General features: G+C 36.3%; 1 protein-coding gene across 1 annotated transcript in view; it reads right to left on the bottom strand.

Moving 5' to 3' along the window:
- The window catches only part of LOC126757008 (uncharacterized), a 281,474-nt gene that overhangs the window by 99,517 nt on the left and 155,296 nt on the right, over positions 1-26,661 (bottom strand). Inside the window, exons 4-6 of the mRNA XM_050470556.1 lie at positions 17,613-19,150; positions 2,388-2,565; positions 384-610 (exon numbers count right to left, since the gene is read on the bottom strand). Coding sequence (XP_050326513.1) covers positions 384-610; positions 2,388-2,565; positions 17,613-19,150 — 1,943 coding nt within the window. The remainder of the gene's footprint in view (positions 1-383; positions 611-2,387; positions 2,566-17,612; positions 19,151-26,661) is intronic.

Consider the following 26,661-nt stretch of genomic DNA (forward strand, 5'->3'; position numbering starts at 1 on the left):
TCTGCTTATTGAACTTATGTAATATATCTATACCAACAGATTGGCTAAAAATAAAATTACTTACTAAAAGATTATAGCCATACCCCTTTACATTCAGGGATTTTGCTGGCGATTTAACTGTAAGATTTTTCAATTCAGCACATACATTTCAACATAACATGTTATAATCTTACTTATATTAAATGAGCTTTTCAGCGGCTCACACTTCAATTCAGCTCAGTTTTATTTTAATGAGCATCATCTTTACTTTCGATTTATCCAACTTTTCAGCGGCCAACACTTCAATTCAGCACAATCTTAATACTTATCAACTTCCTTCAATACCTCATAACTCTGACAATATATGTGTATCATTAACTAATTCATGGTATTCCCCTACTTACCTTGTCATTCTTTACTTCTTCCAGTTCCAATACTTCAGCGGACACTTTCTGCGCATGTCGATCCACGCCGGGACTGAGTAACACCTCCCATGTGAGTGTCGGTTTGGGATTGCCACCTTCACTCACGCAAGCCAAATTCAATTCGGAATTCTCTTTGACCGGTACAAAAATATTGCCTGCATCTAGGCGCCGTGAATCGATCAACAAATACGGTGGCTTCGGGCGATCTACAAGCAATTAAAATTACACAAAATTAATTGGAGTTGAAATTTAGGTTTGAACGCTGCTTAATTGCTACAATAACAGCAAAGGGTTGTCTAAAAATTAGTAGAAGGAAATTAGGAATGTAAAATCAGTGAAAGAAAAGTTTTGTAAGAGTATCGTTTTGGCTTTGCTTGATGAGGCTAGAAAAGAAGACACTCATGAGTTACATGGAAGAAAGCCTGCGGCAGTGGTTGCGTCATATTGACAGGCGCCCAAAAGTATGTCAACCATAAATCTTGCTGAGTTAGCTATAGCAAAGCTTCGGGTATAATTTTTGGTCATTTGGAAAGTTTTTATGGCTCACTTTTAATTTAATGTTTTTTTTTGGTTTGCAATCCACAAGTTTTCAAACTTTCATGGTTTTGGTGATGCCGTTTTTGCTGCGGTTGTTTATTTGTTTTCAAGTTCTGGGAAGCGTGTTAAAGAGAGGGAACAAGCAGACGCTTAATGCGGCTACTAAATCCAACCAGCCATTCATGGAGACACCCCTGATTTTTACTAACTCTGCTGAATGACTGCTCGGCATACAAACTGGAAAAACTTTTCATGTTTTTTTCTCTTTTTGTCAGCCTCATTTTGCAACTTGTACTTGAACAAGAAAAGTTTTCGCAACATGCCGGCACTGCGCGATTGTATTCGCAACAAAATGTGTATGGGTGCGCTTGTTGGCGCTGCCATGTCCTTTGCCGCGCTATTTGTGTCATTAACAACAACAGAAATGCTCGTCAGCTCTACGCGGTGGCACAAGCGTTGACCGGACAGAAGTCAGCACCAAGTGGCGCCAAAGTGCACGCTGTAGCCAACTTTTAATTTCAGGTCATTTCATTCAGCTACAACACTGAGCATGAGAGATTGAGGTCGGTTGAAGGGTCGGTTTCGAAGCTGGGCTAGAAATACGGTGTCTTTGAATACATTGCGAGAGAGATTTTGTGCAACATTAGTGAAAATCGACAAAAGAATTCTATCAGCAAAATTTATTGCTGAATACAATTAAAGGCCATTCAGCGAAGTTTAAAATACTATATTTTTATAATTATATGATTCGCCGAAAAAATCTAAAAAGCTCCTTACTAAGTTGCTCACAAATGATACATTAAGCGACTTTGACTTATTCGCAGTGAATTCAGCTATTCAGCACATCCAAAAAATATGGTTTCAAAAACAGTTTAGTAATTTAATGTTCAGTCTCATAAATTTTATAACGTGTAGAGGGTTCTATAAGTCCATAAATTTAGTCGCACTGTATAAATAACTACAATTAGGTAAATTAAGTAGTAATAGCAATTGAGCGGCCATGCAATGAGATGCTGGAAATAAGCTTTGGCTACATTCGACGAAATTTTATTTTGAAATTACTGTATTCTTGTATTCAGCGCAATTCAGCGCATGATTTGTACATACCATAAGCTGAATTCGCGAAAATATCGCTGAGAAAAGTACAATCAGTTCATCGCTTACAACAAATTCATAACATTTCTGTCAGTGCAGTCGACAAACGAACATTCGCCCAAAGTTCAGTAATTTAGGCTGGCCTTAAAATGGCGTAGTAAAATCCACGCGGATGTTTACTTAGCGGCTGTTATGCTGGTATTAGCAAAAACTTGCACCTCTTGCGACAATCTCCTCTCGTATAGCACTTACGCGCCACAGCCATTACTCAACTTGAATCTCTGCCTCTTTAGCATACTCAGCGCCACACTCTCTCTCACATAACGTAGCATAATTCACTTTGATACTCACCTAATACTACCAATTTGACGGGTCTCGCATTCTCCGTGTATCTGCGCGAATTCTCCGCCTCGCATTGCCACTTGCCATCGTCCTCGAGCATGACATTTGTGATGGTGAGAGCACCATTTGGCTCCTTAATGAAACGATAATCGGTGGCGCGTGAGGTGCGATCCATGGCATGTACCACCTGCGGATTAAAGAAAAGCGAAAAAGTTCTGAGTAAAAGAAGAGGCATATAAAATTGCATAAAACAAACAGTATAGCCGGTATAAGTGCCGGAATTAGTAAGTGCGTGAAAATTCGAGGAGACTCACTATCGCGTTGCCGCTCGGAGCACTTGTATACGTGTGTGTGTGCGTGCATGCCTAGGTACGTGGGAAGCATTTAAGGCCGTAAACTTTAAGTCGTTTATGAGCTGCGTTAATACCGCTGCGCACAGAATATTGCATTTGTTTGTGTTTTTGTAGCGCGACTTAGTCCTGTCACTGTTTATTTGTTGCTTTAGTTTTGCTCATTTTCGTCCATTGTTATCTGTGTAACTGCAGTTGGTGGCACTTGTTTTGGGAAAGTCTTTAGTTTATTGTGTGCAATTGCGCACTTTGCATAACTAAATAGTAATTACTGACGCTGGCATTAGTATTCTGCTCGCAAGCGCCGGAAATTATGCATTGCGTAATATTCTCTCGAACTTTTTGGCTTAATTTAGTCTAGTATTTTGCAGCTCATTGAGCGCTTTTAAGCCTTTTGACACAGCCAAGCATCGAATAAGCTAGTGCTAGACTTAGTGTCGTTTAGTGGATTCTTGTTAAATTTTATAAGTTTTTGTACACGCCTGCATATTTTTGAGCAGCTTAGTGAGCTGAATAGCTGTATTTGAAAATTAATGCCAGTGCATTAGGATCAAATTTTCACTTGAAACTAAAACTAACTGACAATATACGATGGCAGAGCAAAATAGCTTTTTAACAACTTGATATTATTAAAAAAAATAACTTTAAAATGTTATTCAGCGCTTCTTATATGAATATAAGAGTGAAATTGAAGGTGCAAGAATGTACCCTAATAAATTTTTAAGCAATTCAGCTGATATAAATATAATTCAGCGCACTTTATGTTTGACGAAATTTATGCGTATTTAATAATAACAAATAACTTTTTAACAACTTGAGATTATTAAAAAAAAACTTTGCAATAGTATTCAGCGCTTCTTATTTCAATATAAGAGTGATATTTAAGCTGCATGGATGTACACCATTCAATTTTTATGTAATTCAGCTGCTATAAATGTAATTCAGCGCACTTGATGTTGTACAAAATTTATGTATATTTCATATAAATGTTTTCGACAAGCTTTCTTAGCAATAAGCCAGCCAAGTCTAACTGTGCTATTTAATTCAGCACAGAAAAAAAGTTAGTTGTGGATGTTGTGACGTTCTGTATACGTAAATCGGACACGAAAGTCAATAATTGGAACTTAATATGAATCAAAATGATAATGACAAGTATAAAGTAATATTTCACAGGATTAAATAGCTTTGTAATAACTTGCGATTATTAAAAGAAAATAACTTTGAAATGGTATTCAGCGCTTCTTATCACAACATGAAAGTGTTAATTAAAGTGCAAGAATGCACCCTATTCAATTTACAATATGTAATTCAGCGCAGCAAAAAAGTTGGTTGTGGATTTTGTGACGTTCCGTACACAGACGTCGTCCACGAAAGTCAATAATTGAAACTTAAAACTTTTTAATGGTATTCAGCGCTTCTTGTCTCAACATATGAGCGGTATTTGAGCTGCAAATATATACTCCATTGAATTTTTAAGCAATTCAGCTGCTTTAAATATAATTCCGCGCACTTTATGTTGTACGAAATGTACGCATATTTCATAGAAAAGTTTTCAATAAGTTTTATTAACAGCAAGACAACCATAACCGCTTTTATTCCTTCACCGCAGCAGACTAAGGTACATATATACAAGAGGGTACGTCCCCTCCACTGTGCCAAGAGAGCTTATACATATATGCAAGACGTACGCTTAAATATTAGGTAACATACTACATATATACAAGTATAGTGCTAGGAGAAGTACTGACCAAATTTCATCAATTTTAGATATATAACTCTATATCTATTTCGATTAGTTTTAGGTAGAGCAACATGTTGCGAGGCCATAAAAACAATCAATTTACGATTCTGCTATTCAGCGGTGTTCAACATGCCAACATTTGACGAATTTTAATAAATTCAGCTAGTAACTCTTTCATTCTATTAAAACTATGCCGTATTAGAGTTTGATACAAAGTTTTATTGAAATTAAGCCGTTTAACAAGTTCACAGTTGCAAATAAATCAGCTGGACAATATTTTAGTAGAACTACTTATATATTCAGCACAATTCAGCACCTCTAGTTTATTTGGTTATCATGCAAAAATTTATTCTCACATGATACTTTTCAAGCTCTCCGACTTCCTAAAGCAAATTTCGCGAATTCAGCACTATCCAACGCCATAAACTGCATGTTTTCATACCGCAGTTCACTGAAATTTTCGCAAATTTAATATTTGCATTACAGCTCGAGATTTACCTCCTATATTTTTAAAATTTGTTCAAATCGCTGAATTTCAGCTGCCACTTTTCGCATTAGCATTTTAACCAGAAATATAAATGGAATTTGCATTTGCCCCAAGCGTGAAATCCCCGCGCCTTTTTCAGTTGTGAGCGCCCATGTAATCTGCATATACTTATGTGCATTAGCCTTTGGCGGTGAATTTTGATAAGCCGCATTAGCGCAAATCGAATTAAAAAAGTAAATTAAATTCTATTTATTTTTAAATTGAAATTAAATAACTTAATTGGACAGTAAGTTTCGGAATTTCTGTACAGTTGTGCGACCATATTTAAACACAATATATAACTATATTTGAATGATATTACAAATATGGCTGTTCCAGAAAAATCGATAGGAAAACGTATAAAAATCTCTCGTATGTGTAATATACAATACACATACATACAACTACATATAAAATCAAAAACATCTATTTTCCCTTTGGCCCACTAAATCAAAATTTGTTGTAGATTTTTCTCTTTGTGATTTCGTAAAACATTAAATTTGCTAGGGGCAAATGAATGAATTTACATATACATAGCGAATGCCAGTTACGTAGTATTTACTAGAAAGAGATTAGGTCTACATATCAAACGCATGGCTTTAATTTAAAACTTGGTCAGAGAAGTTGAATTGTACTTCAAAAACGTTAGAACCCACATTTTCACGTTATTCAGCGCATCTAAAATGAATTCAGCGCTGATATTTTCATTAAAAAACCTTAAAATAAATGGTAAGTTTTGTTTCGTTGCGAGTTTTGTCATTAAAATATATATTTTGAATAGTTATTTGAGTAACGAACATTTTTTAAATTTTATTAACATTGATCGATATTAAGAAAAAAGTAATTATGCTAACTCTTAATTACAATATGATAAAATACGTAATTTCTGAATCCAAACTTAAATCATTTTCGCCATTTTTAATAATTTTACAGGGTCCAGCACTGGAAGTGTAACCAACTTCAGATAGTTCGCGTAGCTGCCGCACTGGAATCAGCTGTTTATAAATTAGTTGAATGACAGTTCGGAGTATTGTTCACAAGTGTACAAAAGCGTTTTGCCAAAAGTGAACGCAAAAAAAGTGATCAGCGATGGAATTCAAACGTAATAGTGTGATTGCTTTATATTTAGCTGGAAAATTACAGCCAGCAGTTGTTCGTGAGCTCACACACCTCAATGTGAATAAAGTTTTGGTTTATCGCACCATCACTCGTTACAATGATATTGGTAGCATCGCAAAACGCCATGGAGGTGGTCATCAAAAGACTGCAACGTCACGTGAGATGGTTCGGAAAGTGAAGAAGCGACTTGAGCGAAATCCACGACGAAGTGCCAATCAAATGGCCAAAGAACTGGAAAAATCCGACCGCAGCATCCGACGCCTATTGAAAAATATGCTCAAGGTCAAGCCTTACAAGTTCCAAAGGCCCATGATCTCACACCGAAGCAGCAACAAGTAAGAAGCTTGGTCGAAAGCGGTCAAATTCCGAACATTGTGTTTTCTGACGAAAATTTTTTTTCAATTAAGTAGTTCGTAAACTCTCAAACCGCTAGGGTTTACATGACCGACCGTTCATACGAGAATCTAAATCATCGGTTGGCCACCAGGAGGCAGCACCCGCCACAAATAATGGTTTGGGCCGCTGTCACCGCAGATGGGCGCTCTCCAATTGTTTTCATCGAGCCTGGCGTCAAAGTAAATGCGACATATTATCGGGAAAGTGTTCTGGAGGCTGCTTTGAAGCCGTGGGCAAACAAGCATTTCGGTCGCAAACCATGGACGTTTCAACAAGACTCAGCACCGTCTCACTAAGCGCGAGTGAACCAAGAATGGCTGAAAAGCAACGTTCCAAACTTCATTACGGCCACACAATGGCTCTCGAATTCATCAGACGGAAATCCAATGGATTATTTTCTCGGAGCCATTTTGGATACCAAAGTTCGAAGTAAAAAATACACCAGTCTCGAGATGCTGAAGAAAGCCATTGTCCGTGAGTGGGCCAAAATACCGGCAAGTCACATTGGGGCTGCTTGCAATTCGTTTTTTGACCGTCTCAAGGTCATAGTTAAGGCAAAAGGTGGTCATATCGAGCAAAAGTGAATTGGTCCTGAATTCGTGTTATTTTCACACATTTTGTACTTTAAAATAAATAAAAATAATTTTTCAAACCGAATTTATGGCTTTTTTAATTGGTTATACTTCGAGTGCCTGTAGCTGATGTCAGCAGCAGTTCTTATAAGAAAATATTATTTATAAAGCCAAAGGTTCATAATATATCACCAATCTGAAGTTATTCAGCGCTAGCGCGCTCAATTAAAATTTGGTTTACATAAAAAATTTCAATAAAGGTTTCCCTAATTTTTAATAGTTTATTAATTTGATTCTATATTGCGCTGAATTGAATTGAATAAGCATATATGTATGTTAACCATCAGCCCATAGTTCTACTCAAATGTCATCTAAGAACCACATTTACCGAACAATATCACAATTTTATTTCAACGAAGCTATTCAGCTCTGTTCTAACTTCTTCTGTGGTCAGTTTTTTTATGCAGTTTAATCCAGACAGAAAATAATAACACGTGCTGACAATTAAAAGATGATTCAGCAGTTTTGATTACCATGTTAGCTGAATTCTTCATTTGAATTTGTGCATACAAATATAACATTTTATATTCAGCGCTGTAAAACAAGTAGGCTTATGTGAAATATTTACTAAATTCTTCGAACACATTAGAAGGTGTAAAACCCTTTAAAATGAGACTACTTATTTAGCTCCTTTTTTAAAGGTTACATATTTTTTTTAAATTATAAGTTTCAGAAATCAAACCAATTCTTTTATTTATTTGAATTCAATCACATTTTGCGCGTTTCTCTGCACAATTTAGTAGTTAATATAAATTCAGCGCTATTCAGCTATAAAGAATATGTAATTTAGCTACTTAGCCTTATTATAAAAACAAATTCAGCGATATTCAGCTCTATTCAGCACTATTTAGCGCCACTTCTTATAACATTTTTATATAATTTATTTTCATATTAGAAAGTTTTACACAGCTTTCTCTGTGGCATCCATATATTTGTTGTTGCTAGCCATTCTGAAATTGTTGGCTGCTAAACAAAATGGCCACAAACCCAAAATAATGTCCTCCGAAAAGCAGATACAGTCCGATATGTCCGGCGATATTGATATGGCAGCGCAAATATTCGCTAGTAAGCATGTCTGTGTTCACCACACACCCTGGTGGTGGCGGCATATGTCACTGATAGCTGCCACACCACTCATTAATGCAAAATGCCCATCAATGCGTTCAACTGGAAATTTATGAGCACTAAATGTGGCGGCAACAGAGGCTGCAGCGGCGCTGACACTATTGAACCAGCAGCGGCGCACACAGCATACAGCATATCACATTTGCCACAAGTGCAAATAACTTGCAACATGGGGTGCAACACGTTTATAGTACAGCTAGCAAGCAAGTATTGCGCGTTTGGATTTCTACCACAGCGGAATTCATGTTGCATACTTTTAGGCAGGCAAAGCATGGCTATGTGTTGGTCCAGCGCTTACAGCTAAAACAATACCAACAAATACTCTGTTCGTGCAATACGTGATGTTGCGTCGAGTCCACTGCCTAGATTTATGTGTTATTAAATTTGCTGACATTTCGCGTTTCGCCTGCTTGTTGATGCAACAGAGTGAAATGTGGCAGCAAAGCGAAAAGAGTTCAATGCCTAAGGTGTTGCGGCCGTTCGAAGGGGTGCAACGTTGCAAGTGTGGAGCTCAAATGGTTAGACGTCAGCTTTGCTCGATATGCCGCACATGCATAAGTAATTGTATGAATTGCTGCTGTGTGTTGCACGCCAATTTATTGGCCGCTAGCCAGCTGCTGTCAACTGGCAGCGCTGCAAAATCTACCTGCCACATGGTTAAAGCGTTAAATGAGCGTAGTAAATCGCTACTTACAAAAACAACAAACAACCGTTAGTTAGTGCAGCCATGTTGCGTGTATGTGCCCAATGGCAGTTCATGCCACACTTTTATGTGCAGTGACGTGTGCAATAATGTTGCGGCAGATTGATTGCGTTTCACTTGGTGACAGCGCCGCTGTTTACTAGGCTATTGGTGGTGGCACTTCGGGCTTGTGGCATATTGGCAGTGCGCATATTGGATGTGGGTGCGGTTTTGCGTTTTTCAGTGGATATTTTGCGAAAATAATAATATAAAAAAATTGTATTAACGAAATACCAATCGAATTCATGGCGCTTGCGTAATCGGTCTAACTCCAACGAAGCTTACTTAATAATAAGCTCATCAGCATAATGAGATGGCTGTAGATTTGCAAGAGTATTAGTGCGAACGTTTATATTAACGCTGATATGTGTGCTGCACGTTATGTCGGCTAAATAACTTTAAAACCAATTGCTGTAGTTATTTGCTAAAATATATGGAATATAGAAATTTGCTGCTGTAGTAGAAATGCAATTCAGCGCAAAAACATTAAATTCAGCTTACAGTTATGGGGCAAATGGTGAGGAAAAAACATATAATAACTACATTATCGTGTTTCAACGCAATTCAGGGTATTTTTAGTAAATTCAGCACACATTTTTTTACAAAAAAGTAATAATATAGTAAACAGTTGGAAAGAAAGCAGAGTCTTAATAACATTGGGACATGCAACTCGGCGAAAATCCATTAGAATCATCTCACAGTGTTGACGAAATATCACCCGATTTACACTAACTAATTTAATCGTTATTCAGCGCATTTTTCATAAATTCAGCGCACATTTATTTACAAAAAAAGAGTAAAATATAGTAAAAAGAAGGAAGAAAGTTGAGTTATAGTAACATTGGAACATGCATTTGCGGCATTGTTGACAAAAAAAAAATTTACACTAACTAGTTTAATCGTTATTCAGCGCATTTTTTATAAATTCAGCGCACATTTATTTACAAAAAAGGGTAAAATATAGTTAAAAGTAGGAAAGTAAGTTGAGTTATAGTAACATTGAAACATGCAACTCGGAGCAAATCCATTAGAATCATCTGACAGTTGTGCGGCAAGTAGTGTTGACAAAATATCACCAGTCCTACATTAACTCGTTTCGTTTCGTTTTTTATGAAAATATAATAACAATGTGTGGTATGCTATATTATCTCCACACGTATACAAGAAAGCAGATTTTTGGCCGCGTAATATCGATCACCAAAAATACTTTATTATGTGACTCAAATTCTCAAATATTTCTGTTTGACTTTTAATATCTTAAGCAACCTTTGAGTAATTTAGTAATCAGAGAAGTAGAAATGTTGTGTATTATATTTACAGTTAAACTATTGCGCAGCATACAAAATTTTGTTATTCAGCGCCTTATAAATATATTCAGCTAGCGTTTTCATTCGCATAATGTTATGATAACGAGTAGAGGAATCACCTTCATCATTCAGTTTTTTAAAAAACAGTTTTCAAATAGCATTCAGCGCAATATAAATTATTTGCGTTTACAAAATGTTGAAAATTAATTAAAGTTAGTTGCCATCAACTCATTTTATAAAAACAATATTCTGCGAAAACCATTTTAATTTTTTTCTATATTCTGTACAAAATTTTGTCATTCAGCGCCTTATCACTATATTCAGCTAGCGTTTTCAATCGCATAATGTCATAATAGTGAGTACAGTAATCACTTTGACACTCAGTATTTTAAAAAACAGCATATACAATTTTGTTATTCAGCGCCTTATAAATATATTCAGCTAGCGTTTTCATTCGCATAATGTTATGATAACGAGTAGAGTAATCACCTTCATCATTCAGTTTTTTAAAAAAACAGTTTTCAAATAGCATTCAGCGCAATATAAATTATTTGCGTTTACAAAATGTTGAAAATTAATTAAAGTTAGTTGCCATCAACCGAACTTATAACAACAATATTTTGCGAAAACCATTTTAATTTCTTTCTACATACTCTAGGTACCGTAATACTTTCAATTACATGCTATTCTCACTTGCCTCATCCATTGAAATCGTACTTTTTTCAGCGCTCCCTTATCTGTTGCAAGAAGTCAATTTCTTACACAAGTTCCTTCAACTATGGCTGCATGCATCGCTGGCAGCAGATCAAATTTCACCACCCAAAACATGAAATTTAGAAGTTTTGCTCAATTTCACATTTGCCGCTCAGCGCAATGTGGCATGTGGCAAGTAACAAGTTAAGTAAAAAGGTCAGAAAAAAACCAACCCAATCTACGTGCCGCTCATTGCAATGTGTTGTGGCATATGAAGCAAACTGTGCGATTGGCAGCGCTCGAACCGTGCCATAAGACAAAAGCCGAGGCGAGGAAATCGAGTGAAAAGAAAAATGAAGAAAAAGAAAACATTAAAATAACTACAACAACTGTTGTTGTGCACAACGAAGGAAAATTCACGCATGCATTCCGCTTAAGTTGAGCGTAAGTTTTTGCGCTGCAGTTCGGTGTATACGCCTGCAGAAGCTGCTGCTGTAAGCTCAAATTCTGCTTCTTCCCCTCCAGTTGTGCTGCTTCTTCTTTCCTATCCTCAAACGCTTGATTGCTGTGCATTGTTTTGCAGTTTGTTGTTGTTTTCCGAAATTTTTCGTTTTTCCTTGGTTATTATGCTTTTCAAGCTGACTGCTTGTTATCTGCTAGCGCATACAAAATATTGTGGCAAGTGTTGCAAGCGCATGTTGCCAAGGATGCACATAGATAGATATATGTGAGTATGGGCTTGATTTTATTTTTTGGCAGTTTTGTTGCTTGCTGCAATCGCTAAGGAATTGATGAGGCGAAAACTATTGGCATTAGATAGCGAAAACGAGGAGAAGATCAGAGAAGCTGAAAAAAGCTGCTGAAGTCGCTACTAATGGTGGCATACCAATAAGGTAGAGCGTCGCAACGAGTTTTGTAGTTCTAGAAAATTGGTCTGTGCGCCGCTTGAGGGAAATAAAGATACCTTATATATATTACATAGCGAATGAAATGTATGCGCTGAATTAACTTAATTCTGGCTGAATTAATATGAAGTAAAAATATTGCCGATGTTTTGTCTACAACATTTTAATACGCAAGCGAAAATGGCGCTGAATTGCTTAAAGTAATGTTCGATTTTTACTAAATAGCGCTGAATTGCTCAAAGCTAGACTTGGCGTTAAAGACTTCAGTGCTTTAAAATTTAAGAAAACCTTTTTCTGCTTAAAAATAACTCATAGTTAGTTGGTAATACTAGTATACAGTGGTCGTTTCTTTAAAAAACAAACTTCTCTTTTGTGCTGAATTCATAAAATTATAGTTAAATGCAGTAGATTGAGCCAAATTAGATAAAAAAGTCTTACGAAATTGCTTAACAGCACTTAAAGACACGCTGAATATAAAAAATGTAATGCAGCACAGATAAATTATTAAAAATATTGGAAAGTGCTTAAGCTGTATTGTAAGATATTAAATATTTTAAGGGATAAAATAAGTAAGACAAGACAAATCCAACGTTTTTGTAAAAACAAACCTTTATTTAAGCGCGCTAAATTTATTATTTAAAAAAGAAAATATATTGAGATCATAATTAATTAGAAGCATTTCAAAAATGCAAGCTATTTGCGCTTATTTCAACAGAAAGTTAAATATATATTTAAAATTGCAGTTAAAATCCTTATACAGCCGAAACCGCGGCGCTGAAATCAGTTTGATAGCGCTGGATTGTGCTTGTACTATTAAAAATATTTTTAGCACTAATATTGAGGCAATACATTTGAGGAAACGATTCACAATTCTGTGGAGAATGGTGTACATATATATGTGTCAAGTGGAAAATGGAACTTCATATATGCAAACTTATTTTATGTTTAGCTGAAAGCGCTGAATAAAAGACTTTAAAGGAAACTGTCATTAATTATAATTTAAGTGTAGTTCAAAAAGGAACAGAGATGATGCGCTGAATTTATCTTATGAGCGCTGAATTGTTCATATTACTATGCTTGGTGCTAGTTGAAAGCGTTGAACAAAATAAAAGTTCGATATATGTTGTATTGAGTTACCTCTACTGTTTAAGCGAGGCCAGGTGTTGTGCTGAATTGTAAAAACATCAACAAAAACATATTATTTTAAATTAAACTTGCAATGTTGCGCTGAATTCATCTTAAGAGTATTAAATTACTCACATAACTTTTTTAGTGTTTGCTGAATAACAAAATTATTAAAGAACTGTGACCAGTGTTGTATTGACTTATTTGAAGTTTTAAAATTAATGCAAATTATGCGCTGAATTATGAAAATAACGTATTATTTTTAATAGAAATACAAAATTTTTAAATAAAGTTGCGCTGAATTTACCTTAAGAGTACTAACTGCTCACATAACTTTTTTGAGCGTTAGTTGAGAGCGCTGAACAACAAAATTACAAAGAAACTGCAATAATAATACTTTCGGTTAAAAAATGCGGTTAGATGATGCGCTGAATTGTTGAAAATTTAATCAAAAAATTTATATTTTATAATAGAGATACCATATGTTTCAATAAAGTTGTGCTGAATTTATCTTAAGCGCGCTGAATTGCATATTTAACTTTAAAAAATAATAGTTGTATACTCTATGCCATATTGAAAGATTTTTTCGTTTTTTCAATATTTATATATTATTAGCTATTTGTCAGCTCACAAACTATTATTCTCATAAACAGTCTTCACATAACCACAAAGATAGGTCACGATCACAAATGAAAACGGTAGCATATCGCCACGAGTAGAAAAAGGAATTAATTTTAATTTTTTATATGAGAATATTATACAATTTTGTTTACTATTGTCAATATATAATATCACTTATTTTTCCTCAATCTTTTACATTTCATTTATTGTCACTTCCAATCGTTTTTTCGCGAATTTAATTTGCGCATGACAGACAATTTAGCTCTTTTTCTGCTGAATTCCGCCTTCCCTTATTTTAATTGTTATTCGCTTTATACTTTTTTAATTTTTTTCGCCACGAGAAGGTTTAACTTCATTCAACTTCCATCCATTTGTACAAATACCCTACAAAATTGCTCGCTGCAAATATGCGTCAATAGTAGCGAAAAATATTTGAATTGTGCCACAAAAATGATCTGTTGAAAAAGTTACAATAAGCACACCAGCAAATTCTCATAAAAGCAACGGAAACTAACTGAAAGCAGTTAAACTATCGCCAATTATACCACAAACGTTACGTCGACGGCGTATTTTTTGCAGCCACTGTCCGCTACATATATTTTACCTGCAGCAGTTGGCGGTTCGTGCGGTATGAAGTCATTGCCACATCAGAATGTGCCAAAAACAAAAACGTTACAAACAAAATTCAGCCAAAAAAAAAAGCACAAAAGCTCTGTGGTGCCAACTGACCGATTGGCAAAAATACGCAAAGGTAAATAACGGTAAAGCATGTGCGGGTGCGCAACGCCCACCTGAGCCATTATTACAGCGAATTCATTCATATTCCGACAATTTGCCATGAGCTGCCAATTCGTTGAATGCCGCCAACTTTTTCTGCCAAATTTTCGTTTTTAACCCTTGCATTATTGTTGTTGTCGCTTTGTTGCACACAATAAACTTTTCACGAACTAACAGCAGCACAATGAAAATTATACGAGCGCACAGTTTTATATATATATTTTTCATTTATTGCACTCGTTCGATGCATTCAACGCAGTTACCACACTGTAATATAACTGTAATTACATTTACGCCTCGCTGCCGCGCCGGAAAGTATGCAATATGCTCGTTTTGTTGCTAATATTTGTTATGATTTATTATTATTTTTGTTGTTTCTACATTCCATTCATTTATGCTTTTCTGTGTTTATGGTAGTTCCCCGCTGGTTGTAACAATTACAACTTGTTCACAATTTTTGTTGAGTTGTTGAAAAACTAACTGCAAATTTATTTGTCAGTAATTTTGTCGGTTTTATGGTGTACTTTTGTTTTTATTGTGCCATTCAGTCTCAATAATGATTATTATTTTTGTAGTTGTTGCTTGTTAACACTGGTTTCCGTGGCTTATTTTTGCTATGTTCAACGCATAAACGCCGTTGAGTATGCAACGAAATAAAATTTAGTATTTTTGAACATTTTTATTGGGAATACAATATTTTGTGAAATTTTGCTAGAAAAAAAAACAAGCTCGAAAATGTTGGAAAACTGCATCACAAAATAAATAGAACCAGTAAGGAAGGTCTAAGCTCCAGAGATTTCGAACATTTTATGCTCTCGTTTAAAGTGATTTATAATATATGAATAAGATAATTAAAGGGAGGAAATATTGAAATTATTAATTAATATCACTGGCAAGAAGGGGCGCTGTTATTAGAAAGAGATTTTTTCATAATTTCATTAAGATTTCGTACATATTGACGAATTGAAGTCAACCCTAAATTTGAGGATATTTATATATATTAGTTAAATGGGGGGTAAGGAAGACACAAATAAATGTTACTATCAAAGAAATATTCTCCATGAATTTCATTATGGAACACAGATTAACAGATATGTTCGGTAAAAGATCCACCGTAAACAAGAGTGTTAACATATTTGGCGTCTGGCTGCTTGTAAAGTTACAGCCCGATTTCGGAAATTTTCGGCAAAAATTAAATACCTTGAGAACTCGATTTGTGCAAAGTTTTATACTGATAACTTAATTGATGCTTGATCTAAATAGAAAGACTCAGCTGAAATTTAAAGGTTTGTTATACGGAAAGTAGACTACACTCACAGCGTCTGATGGAAATGCCTGGATTACTACACACCAAATTGAGTTGAAATTGGTCGAGTAGCTCCCAAAAAATAGAATTTTTCCTAGAGAAGAGCGGTGCCACGCTCATTGTCCAGTTTAATACGTGCAGCTAAAATGCCCTTCTCTACCACCCTGCCTGTGAAATAAAATTGCTTTGGCGCATTTATTCCTTTATTTTCTACTGTGCATAACTGGAGCTTTAAGAACAACTCCAACAGCGGCTCTTGAATTGCTATAAACCTACCAGGCTGCAGAGAAGGAGTCTTGCAGACGTTTATTCAATGAGAAGTGGGCCCTATGCAGTGTAAATACACTTCGGATGCTCATTTCCCAAGCAATATGTGACGGATATCTCTCGGAGAGATGCTGATGGCGCAGCCTTTGTCGACCTTCGGGATTGCTCGCACTTGACCAGGGTGATCAATTTGACCAAACTTTTCAAGTCCACGGGACCGGATGGCATGATACGAGCGCAGCTGCAGCAGACTGTCAAGGTTTCATACAGCTTATTAGGACCTATCTATGCAAACTACATAAGCCTGGGTTACATCCCGAAGGTCTAGAGACGAGTTAGAGTTACCTTCATCCCGAAAGCTGGAAGGGCTCTCACAGTCAATAATTGCAGACCGATCAACCTCTCCTCCTTCTTACTAAAATCTCTGGAGAGACTCATGGCCTGATACATAAGGAAGCTAATTCCGAGAGACTATCTATCTAGCTGAAGTTCTCTCTCCTCTTACATTCCTGCTCAAAAAACTTGCATACGCACGCGATGTAGCAGTTATGGAGTCTTTATGACGTGGAGGGGTATATAAAAAACCGCAAAGAAACTCGAGAGAGAGCCCATCTGCATGTGTGGTGCACTAAGGTCCACTTAACACCATCTTGCATATTGTGCCCGTACACATCGTCTAAAGGAGTATGGCTGCGAAATTTGCTATAAGATTCAAAGAATCTGTGTTCTTAAAGGAACACTTATCTGAATACTCTGATATCCTATGCTATGACGCTATGACGATACTAGACGATAAGTCGAGGAGTGCCTAACCTTACTATCAATAGCATTGAGTGTCTTTGTGTTAAGACTGGTATGGGTGCCAGGCCACAGCAGAATCGGAGGAAATTGCAAAGCTAATGACCTGACAAGGAAAGGCACCCTAAAACCGCTATCGTTAGAATGGAAGCGGATCGGTGTTCTCGTAACCTCTTGTGTTCTACTACTAGATAGTTGGGCTTCGCAGAAGCTTGGCCACCACCGGTACATGAGCTGTCGCAAAAGCATTTTGATCCAAGATCAATCGCAAGAGATCTCTTGCGCTCAGTAAGGCTAGCCTTTCTCTAGTTGTGGGGCTTTTAACAGCCCATTGCCCTATTATATTGGCGTCCATGCTGTAAAGTTGGGAATCTTACCAGACACCATCTGCAGAAGGTGTATGGAAGAAAATTAGGTGGAAACAACTCAAAATTTCATTCTTGAGTGTGCCGCGTTGAGGGATTCATACTTAAACACTTGGGAGCGCATACCTTCAGACATCCCATTGAACTGGCGGGAATGTAAATTAAACGCCTGTGCAAATTTGTATTGGCTTCTAAGTGTTCTGCTAATTGAAAAGCTCGAAAAGAGGATTGCTTCTTTCCAATGGCTTCACAAATCAAATCATTTGGTAAAGAAGCGCTACTAGTAGGTGTAATGAATTGACTTTCACAGAATTAACTTCCATTCAAATCTGTTTAATTTCCCTCTCTGTAAACTCGATATTATATATAAATATATTATATATATACATATGTATATACAACCTCTTCTAAAATTGCTTAAATTACACTGAAAACTCACCTGTCCATTTTTGTACCACGTGCTGGACGCAATATCCAAGTCGACCTCGCACATCAGCCGTATCTCGGAATGTTGCTCCGCATAAACAACTGACATTTCCTCATCTTCATACGGATTGGGCAGCACTGGACGTAGCGGCAACATGCGCGGCTCAATTGGCTCATCGTGTGAGTAATCTTCGCTTTTATCATCAACTGTGGCCATAGCGGTTAAGTCGTGCTCACTATTTGTACCGCTATCGAATTCCTCCACATCATCGATAATGATAATCGGTTCCTTAGGCTTACGAAGCACCTCGGCGGGCACACTAACGCTTACAGCCGAGCGTGCGCGCTTCGACTTGAGCGCAACATATTGAATGGGTTTAGCGGCATCAGCGACAAGCTGATTCGTTGTTGAGTTGCGATAGATGACACTAGGTTGCGTGTCAACAACGGGAGAGGAGAAACTAAAGTCCTCGAGAGAGGATGTAGACAGCGAGGAGGAGGAAGAAACCACCGCAGCGGACGTAGACACAGCGACATCAGTGGAAGCCGAAGATGTGGCGACTTGCGCTGACGTTTCAACTTGTGTTGTGGCGCTTGCAGTCGCTACACCGGCGCTCTCACTGCTGCTATCACTAATTGAGCGACGCGCCACGTGCACGCGCTCATCATTCAGTATTTCTGCACTCATACTGTCCACTTGCTCAGCAGCGTCCAAATTCAGCGCAGGCAACAATATTATAGCATCGGTGGAACGTCGTAGGCGACGTTTAATAGCAGCGCTAGTTTCATGTGCCCAGCGCAGTTTCTGCGCGCTCTCATGCGCTCTCCAAAATTCATCAGCCGCCGGCGCGCGGTGCCGCTTCACCTCCTTGTGTTGGCTTTTGTGCGCCACATGCACTCGCTGGTGTTCTTTAGACTGTGACTTTAGCAACTGTGACCATTGCGCACGCGCTGCTGTCTTCTTATTATTGCTGCCCTCATGGCGTTCTTGTAAGTTGGTCGGAGTTTCAAGCGCCGAAAGCTTTTCGCTACGCCCTAGACCTGGCGCGCCTGTTGCATCAAAACGCGTGCGCAGCCCGGCCAATTTGAATGGCTGCTGCAGATGTTCGTCTTGTTTTTGGCTATTATAATTGTAGTAATTTGATTTTGTTGCTTGACTGCTGAGCGCTGCACCCGCAAGAGAGTGCGCAGCGTTTGAAGAGGAAAGAGTGGAGGCGTAGTGGTGTGCGCCCACATTTGTCTTTGCGACGGCTACACAATTAAATTTGGCACATTTTTGTTGTGTTTGTTGTTTTTGCTGCTCGTCGGCAGCCAGCTGCGACACTGGCAGCTTATTGTCAGCTACTGACCTCCACGCAACGCTTTCGCTGCTTGTCACGCGATGTGCTGTTGATATGCTGTGACCTGTAGACGGCACCGCTGCCGACGCAGGCGCAGACGCGGCGACAGTTTGACCGTCTCGGCGTGCGCCTGCGTCGCTGTAGTGCGGCTGATGTTGTAGGTGGAAATTCTGTGATTTGATGATGTTTTGCTGATTTGTAATAACAATGCCTGCAAGTAGATGAGAGCATAGAAGTGGGAGGTAGAGTAAAGGCTTTGGGAAATATTTAGAGTATAAAGAATGTATTGAAATATTTAATATTTGAAATATTTATGCTGAAGGATAATTATATATTTATATAATAAAGAGGTTTAATTTATATAACACTCTGTCTTGGTCATTGTCCTTTTGTATTTAACTACATTAAACCAGTAAAACCAAATAATTTAGGCAACTCCTTTACATGAATGATAATAATGATTCTGGACAAAATTAGTAAGAATATGCGTTGACTAGTTATCTCAATGGCTGTCTTTGGATTATTCAAAAATTTTCATGTGTTACGTGACTTCGATTTTTTGTTCACAAATCGCGTGTGAGGGTTAGAGTAAAGTTATAATTCACACGGTTGAAGGATTCCCGAAAAAATTATTCTTTAATAGTTGTAGAGTCAACTAATCTGGATTTTGCTGCTTCATCGAGAATATGATGAAGTTTGAGATTTAATAAACGAATTTTCGATTTTGTTGAAATGCGTTTTAAAATTTTGTGAAGGGTCAACTCTTAAGGAAATACGTTCATCTTTTTAAGTAAGGGTCGGTTGGTCGCTAATTATATGACCGCATTAAATATAAGAATCAAATAAGGATTGAGTTGAATACAGTTGAAGCCACATATTGGATTAATCAACAGCATTTAGACTTTGCATCAGGGAAACCAACCGTTGAAAAGTGGTTAGCTAGGTTTGAACAATTCTAAAGAGCACCGACGACGATGATGACAGTGGACTCCCTAAGCGGCTGTTGGCAATGAAAACTTCAAAACAGTCCCCAAACAATACTTTCGGATGACCGTAAATTGAAGTTGTTCAAGATAGAGGGCACCTTAAAGATGTTAAATGAGCGTGTACATCATATTATTCATTAATATTTGGGTATGATAAAGCTTTGTGCAAAGTGGATGTCACGCAAGCTCCGTTTTGACCAAACAAGGACGAGTTTATGATTCGGAGCAGTGTTTGAAGGTGTTCAAGCGTAAAAAAACCGAGTTTTTGTGGCGATATATGACAATGGAGGAAACACAGCTCCACCATTTCACGCCGAAGTCCAATTAACAGTAATCTGAGTGGACTGCATACGATGAACTCGCTCAAAGCGTGGAAGAACGCAAAAATCGGCTCGCGAGGTTATGGCGTCTGCTTTTTGGAATGCGTAAGGAACAATTTTTATTGACTAACCTGAAAAAGGAAGAACCATCAACAAAGACTATATTGTAACATTATTGAACTGCTTGAGGGACAAAATCGCCGAAAACCTGCTGCATTTGAAGAATAAGAAAGTAGTGTTACACCAAGACAATGCGCATTGACACTAGGCAGTGAAAATGATAGAAAAGTGATGCGCATCTACCATATTCTCCAGATCTGACCCCACAACGATTATTTGCGGTCCTCAGCTCTCAAAAAAATTCTCGTTGGGAGGAAATGTTTGTCGTATGAAGAGGTGATCGCTGAAACTGTGGCCAACTTTGAATCAAAGGACAAATCGTTCTACAAAAATGGTGTTGAGAAGTTGGAGTCTTGCTATAAACAGTGTTTCACCCTTGAAGGGAACTATGTTGAATTTGAATTTTGCCAAAAAACTTTTTGTGCTGATGAGAGGCCAGAGAAATACTGTCTCTGGACATTTTTAAGCTTCAATAATTAAGCCACAAGGGCGTAGTACAGCTGTTTTAAGTAGAGCTCTCTCTACTTATACAAGTAATCTAACGTAAAATTCGACATTGATCTAGAATAACAATATTATAAACGCAATAACCCTACCTCAAACTTTATATAGATCAAATTTAACATATTTCCAGCGAAGTTGATTTCAGCAATGTTCGAGATTATTACGAGCAATTATATACTAGGAATCATCAGGACGAGGGAACCCATATTCTTCTTCTTTAGATTATACTTATCGTATAATGGTTTAAAAAGTTATTTCACTGACCTTCGTCGATACGAGTTAAAGAGAGAGCTTCCAGCACCCATTTAAGCCAGAGTATAAAATTTGGTAAAGCTCGATTCTAGCAACAAAGAAATATTTTACATTATGTACTCAGTACCATTCAAAAAATTTTACCTAGATACTTGCGACGAGACCTCGTTGATTTTGGAAGTGGGTTGCAAAACAAAGAGCAAAGAATTTATCTATCACGACTGATATGCTCAAGGTAAAGGCCAAATTTTTCCATTCAAAAATACAGGAAAAGCCAGGTGACTTTCGTGCTAGTAATGGGTGGATCACAAATTTCAAAAACAGATATGGAATACGAACACTGAAAATATGTGGCGAAAAACTTTCGAATAATACTCAATCAGTTAACCTATTTTTGCAAAACTTAAACAAAAAAATTACTGATTTAGGTTTGAGAAAGGAGCAGATATACAATGCCGATGAGTCTGGCCTCCTTTGGAAGCTTTTGCCTGATAGAACTCTTGTGCGCTCAAAAGAAACCTCAGCGCCGGGCCATAAAATCAACAATGAAAGAATAACATTTCTTGTTTGTACGAATGCGTCTGGTAATCATTGAGTAAAATTAATGGTTATTCGGAAATCATTGAATCCACGCTCACTTAAAAATTTAAATTAAAGAATAGTTTTACAAAACATTTGTTCCAAAGGTGTGTAGATGTTTTTCTTTAAAACATGTATCTTATTAATTTAAAATATCCTAAAACTGATAATAAAGATAATGCTCCCTGTCACCACAAAGAAGGAGAGTTAAAGAGCACTGTGGTCAAATATTGGTAATGTGTCTCCCTGCGAATTGTACTGGCTTACGAAAATGAACTATAAAACAAGCCTCTTAAGTCACATCCTTCGACGAGGAAAATAAGTAGACGAAGCTCTGAAAAGCATCAGCTTGAAAGACGCAATATGTTTTTTTTTTTTATCTAATGCATGTAATGCCGTTAATGTGTCTTCAATTCGGTCATCTTTTCAAAAATTGTTTGACATAACCGAATGGGATAATGAAGATGACATCCCTCTTTCAGAGTTACGTTTGCAGCTAGCTGAAAATACATCAAAAGTGCTCACCATTTCAAGTTTGCTTCAAGAAGTAGAACCATTGCAGTAAATATATACGTACAATTTTGAAATTGAGCAATGGTTTGTTGAACTTACTTCGGAATCTTTTGTACAAATTAAAGTTCACTGTGCCGATGATGATAACTCTACTCAAGGTGAAGAAACAAACGACTTGATCCTCAATGCGAAGAAAGTTACGTCGGCGGAAACAATATCAGCATTCAATATTTGCCTAGAATAGACCGAACAAAATAACGGCTCCTTAAACGATGTTATGACGCTTCTGAGGCACAGCAGCAACGTAGTACTGAACAAGCGAGCTTGTTGCAAACAATTAAACATTTCAATTTTTTTTAATTCCACATAATATACACATATGTATGTATGTATATCTATCTATATTTATCGATATATACTAGCATATTTCACTTAAGGATTTTTTAATTGAAATACATACATATAAAAGATAAAAAATATATATTTTAAACAAAAGCATATACAAGTATGTGAGATTCGTTTATTTTATATGAAAAAAGATACTCGGTACTTGCAACATCCTCAATACTTGCACCGAGCTCGGTTTTCATTACGTGTAAGAATCGTGGTACTTCTGTACTTCAAATTGGGAAAAATGAAAAATTTTGCTTTCTTAAACAATTCTTACTAAAGTAAATATACGACTCATAGACGATACTAGGAAATACGGCTAGTATTTGAAAATTCTTTAGCGATATATATTCTTAACACTTTAGCTGCCAGTATATCACCGGTTATCATGACAAAAATCTACTTCCAGGTGCCAAGCAAAAAAGTACATGTTGCGCTTTGCCCTAGGCGTGTATCACCGGTGATACATTGGCAACTGGGGACAGTTTTTTGTCGTGATAACCGGCGGTACACTGGCAGGCAACGTGTTAAACCATATAAGGATATCGACAATCAGCATTTGGGGACTTCAATAGTCGTGAATAATCATAAGCTGAAATTATTGGTTAGTAAAGCGATCTCAAATGTTAATTAAATCCAAAAATGATGCTGTAAAAATTTTGCAATAAACTATTTCGAAGAAAAAATTTTACAAAAAAATTTTTTTTCCTTAAAGTCTCTTCCTACACAATCTTCTTCAAATCTGTAAATTTCTCAACTAACCAAAACGAAACCATTAAATTCAAAGCATAGAATATTTCTAAAGATTTATTGCATTCTACGTCTTAATGCACAAATCGATGGTAACGCAATAAATAATCGCAAGAAAGCAGCAAACGACTGCAGTCGCTCTCTAGGTAGAGGCAGCACGCCATCCCAGAGGACAGCTGAGACACGCCACAATCAAAGCTACACAAACACAACTATAAATACTAAAATTGCATGCTGCTGCAGAGTTGCCAAATGCGACTGATATTTATATAAATATTTTAGATTTCATTTTTCATGCATACAATTTATTGTTGTTGTTGCAGCTGCTGTCAGTGGCAAGGCCATTGCCTGTCTCTGATGAATATTAATTACCATTTGAAAGCTTGTCATGCACTTGTGTAAATACTATCAGTTGCAAAGCAAATACTGGCGTCATGTCTATACTCATACACAAACACACAGCGGCAGACAGAGACAGCGCGTTACACATATGCATATGCATGTATGTGTGCGCATTTGTAGTTTTGTGTTGCATCAACACTTTCCCACTTGCAATTGCCATTGCCGAATTCACGCAAGTTTATCTCAATGTTGCACATGTCATGCAGGAAATTTATTTTTGTTGTTGTTGTTATCACTACTTGCTGCGCTATTAGCTTTGGGATTTTACTACAGTCTCGATATATTTCACACTGTTACTATGGGATATGCCGCAGCGCCTGTCGGTATGCAATGAACATGATGCTTATGTATCTTATATGCTGTTACGCATGCACATAACGGTATATGTTATGGAATCATGATTTTAAAGGGTGATTATGAGAGAGTTAAGCAATAGAAACACAAAAACGTTTTCTAAGGGAAAAAACAATGTAGTGGTGTTATGCATACATACATATGTATATCCCATGGAAACAATTTTTTGATGAATGTTGCCACCTATTTGAAAAGTGAAGTTTAACTATTTCGATTTAATGAATTATGATAATATAGCTATTAAGAAAGCAAAGATTGAAGTGAATTGTTTTTTAGCTTATATTGCTAAAGCGTTGCCACCTGTTTAATTTTTTTAAGCTTAATCGTAATTTGCAGACAATATTACAAGACAAATAATTAGCAAGCAACCATTCAAATCAAGACCATTACTCATTTTGCATATTGTTGCCACCTGTTTGATTTTTTTTTAATAAAATAATACAAATTTTAGAAGTAATTCGTTTAATAAAATAAAAGGGTTAGTACTATATTGGTTTTAAACAAAGTAAATTATATATTTTGAAAATATTTTGGAGAGGAGTTGCCACTTATTTAATATTTAACTTAATTTAATTTAAATGAGTTAAAACTATTAGAACAACAAAATTAATAGAATTAAGATTGCCGGCAAAGATATATGTACATATTAATATGAGGATGCCACCTGTTACACTTTTTTTATTGAATAAGATCTTACAATTATTTCAGATAATAAATGTGCTGAAACAAATCAAACAAAAGTATTCATAAGATAGTTTGAAGTACATAAATATGTATGTACATATGTACATACATACATATGTATTTATGTATGTAAAGGTTTTGAGCAGAGTTACCACCTGTTTAAAGTGTTGAAAAAAGTAATGAAATTACTACAATATATCCTTCGAACCAAAAATAACAAGGTTATTAGAAAATAAGTTAAATGGTGTTGCCACCTGACTAAATTTTTGTCTAGTAAATCATATGGTATTGCCACCTAACTACATTTTTTCTTTTAATAAATCAAATAATAAAACTGCCACAAATTTTGTATCGCTTGCTGTGAGAGAAATTTTTTGAGTAATGCTGCCACCTTGTTGAGAAGTTTTGTTAATAAAATTTAAAATGAAGTACAAAGAGTATAATTATTTAATTTTCAAAAATATTTTTATTTCAAATTTTTTTCAATAATGCTTGCAATATTTTTTTTTGTGCCTATTGGCAACCACTTAAACTCTTTTATTTTGATTATCCTACCAGACTGCACTTAATAGCAATGCGTATAATTTTCATATGGCGTATGATTTGCACGCCGTCGTGTCATTTGAGTGGTTAACTGTTATATGAGCTGTCTATGGCACGTACACAAAAACATACGCACGCACGCATACATTGTTGGAGCTCAAAACATATACAAATGTTGTCCAAACTAGTGCGTCTGAGTGCTGTTTACATAACAAAATGTATATATCCGCATCCGTATGCTTGTGTCTGTGTCTGTGTGCATGTCATTGCGCTTATTTAGTATATCTATGTTGATTGTTGATAAGTGTTTACACAGTTGCCGTTATTATTGCAATGGAAATCAGCAAGATCACGTGTGCAAACGCGTGGCCTTCAAAGCAAATGCACCACACACACATAAATGTGCTTATGCGTGGCTTAAAAATTAATACTCAAACATATTTATGTATGTATATACACACCTATTGCATATATGAAATATAAAGCGTGCTTGGAGTCTTGGAGTCAGCGCCTGTATATATGCATTATTCTTTTATTATTGGCTTGTCATAAAAGGATTTATAGTACTTTCGGTTGCATAAGCATTAATTACACTTCACTTCATCGCGCACTCTCACTCAACTACATTTTTAAATAAATATAGTTATTTGAAAAAACAAATAAACACGTTTCTCAAACCTTACAATATCCGTATATAAGGAATTTATTTTATTAAGCGAATGATTTTAGAAACGTACCAGTTATTATCTATAAAAAGATATTTTTAAATTTACCTAGAATTTTTTTAAAACTGAAAGACAAAAGCAAAAAAATTGTATAAGCAAAATCTTTTTATTTGTTGTATATTTATTACATCTCTCACAAACCGTTTGCTCATTTTCGAAGAAGCCATAAAATTTCTCAAACAAAACAATTTTGATTAACAAACGATTAAATTTGGTCGACATTGTCAAATTTTTCAAATAATTGCTATTTACTAGAGCGTTTCGATTCATAAGTAGCCAGAAAAACGAAAACATCGTGTCAGGGGAAATGTTCTACGGCTCATTCAGAACAACTTTTCTTAAGAAACTATGCGTCTAAGACTGTCTTCAAGCCAGCGATGGGTTATTGTATAAAATGTAACACCGGGTCAATACTACTCCCAACTCACATAGTTTAATATAAAATTTTGCCAGCAACTGAAGGAATTTCCCTGGCTTTGGTTCTTTCAGTTACGCCCGAAGTTAGCACTTTCTCACATGTTTTAATTAAGCTCATTATATCTTTACGACTATGTAACAATTGCATTAGATTTCCTCTAAGGAATCAAGATAAATCCCGGT

This window comes from Bactrocera neohumeralis, chromosome 4, assembly GCF_024586455.1.
Source record: "Bactrocera neohumeralis isolate Rockhampton chromosome 4, APGP_CSIRO_Bneo_wtdbg2-racon-allhic-juicebox.fasta_v2, whole genome shotgun sequence".
NCBI classification, from domain to species: Eukaryota; Metazoa; Arthropoda; class Insecta; order Diptera; family Tephritidae; genus Bactrocera; species Bactrocera neohumeralis.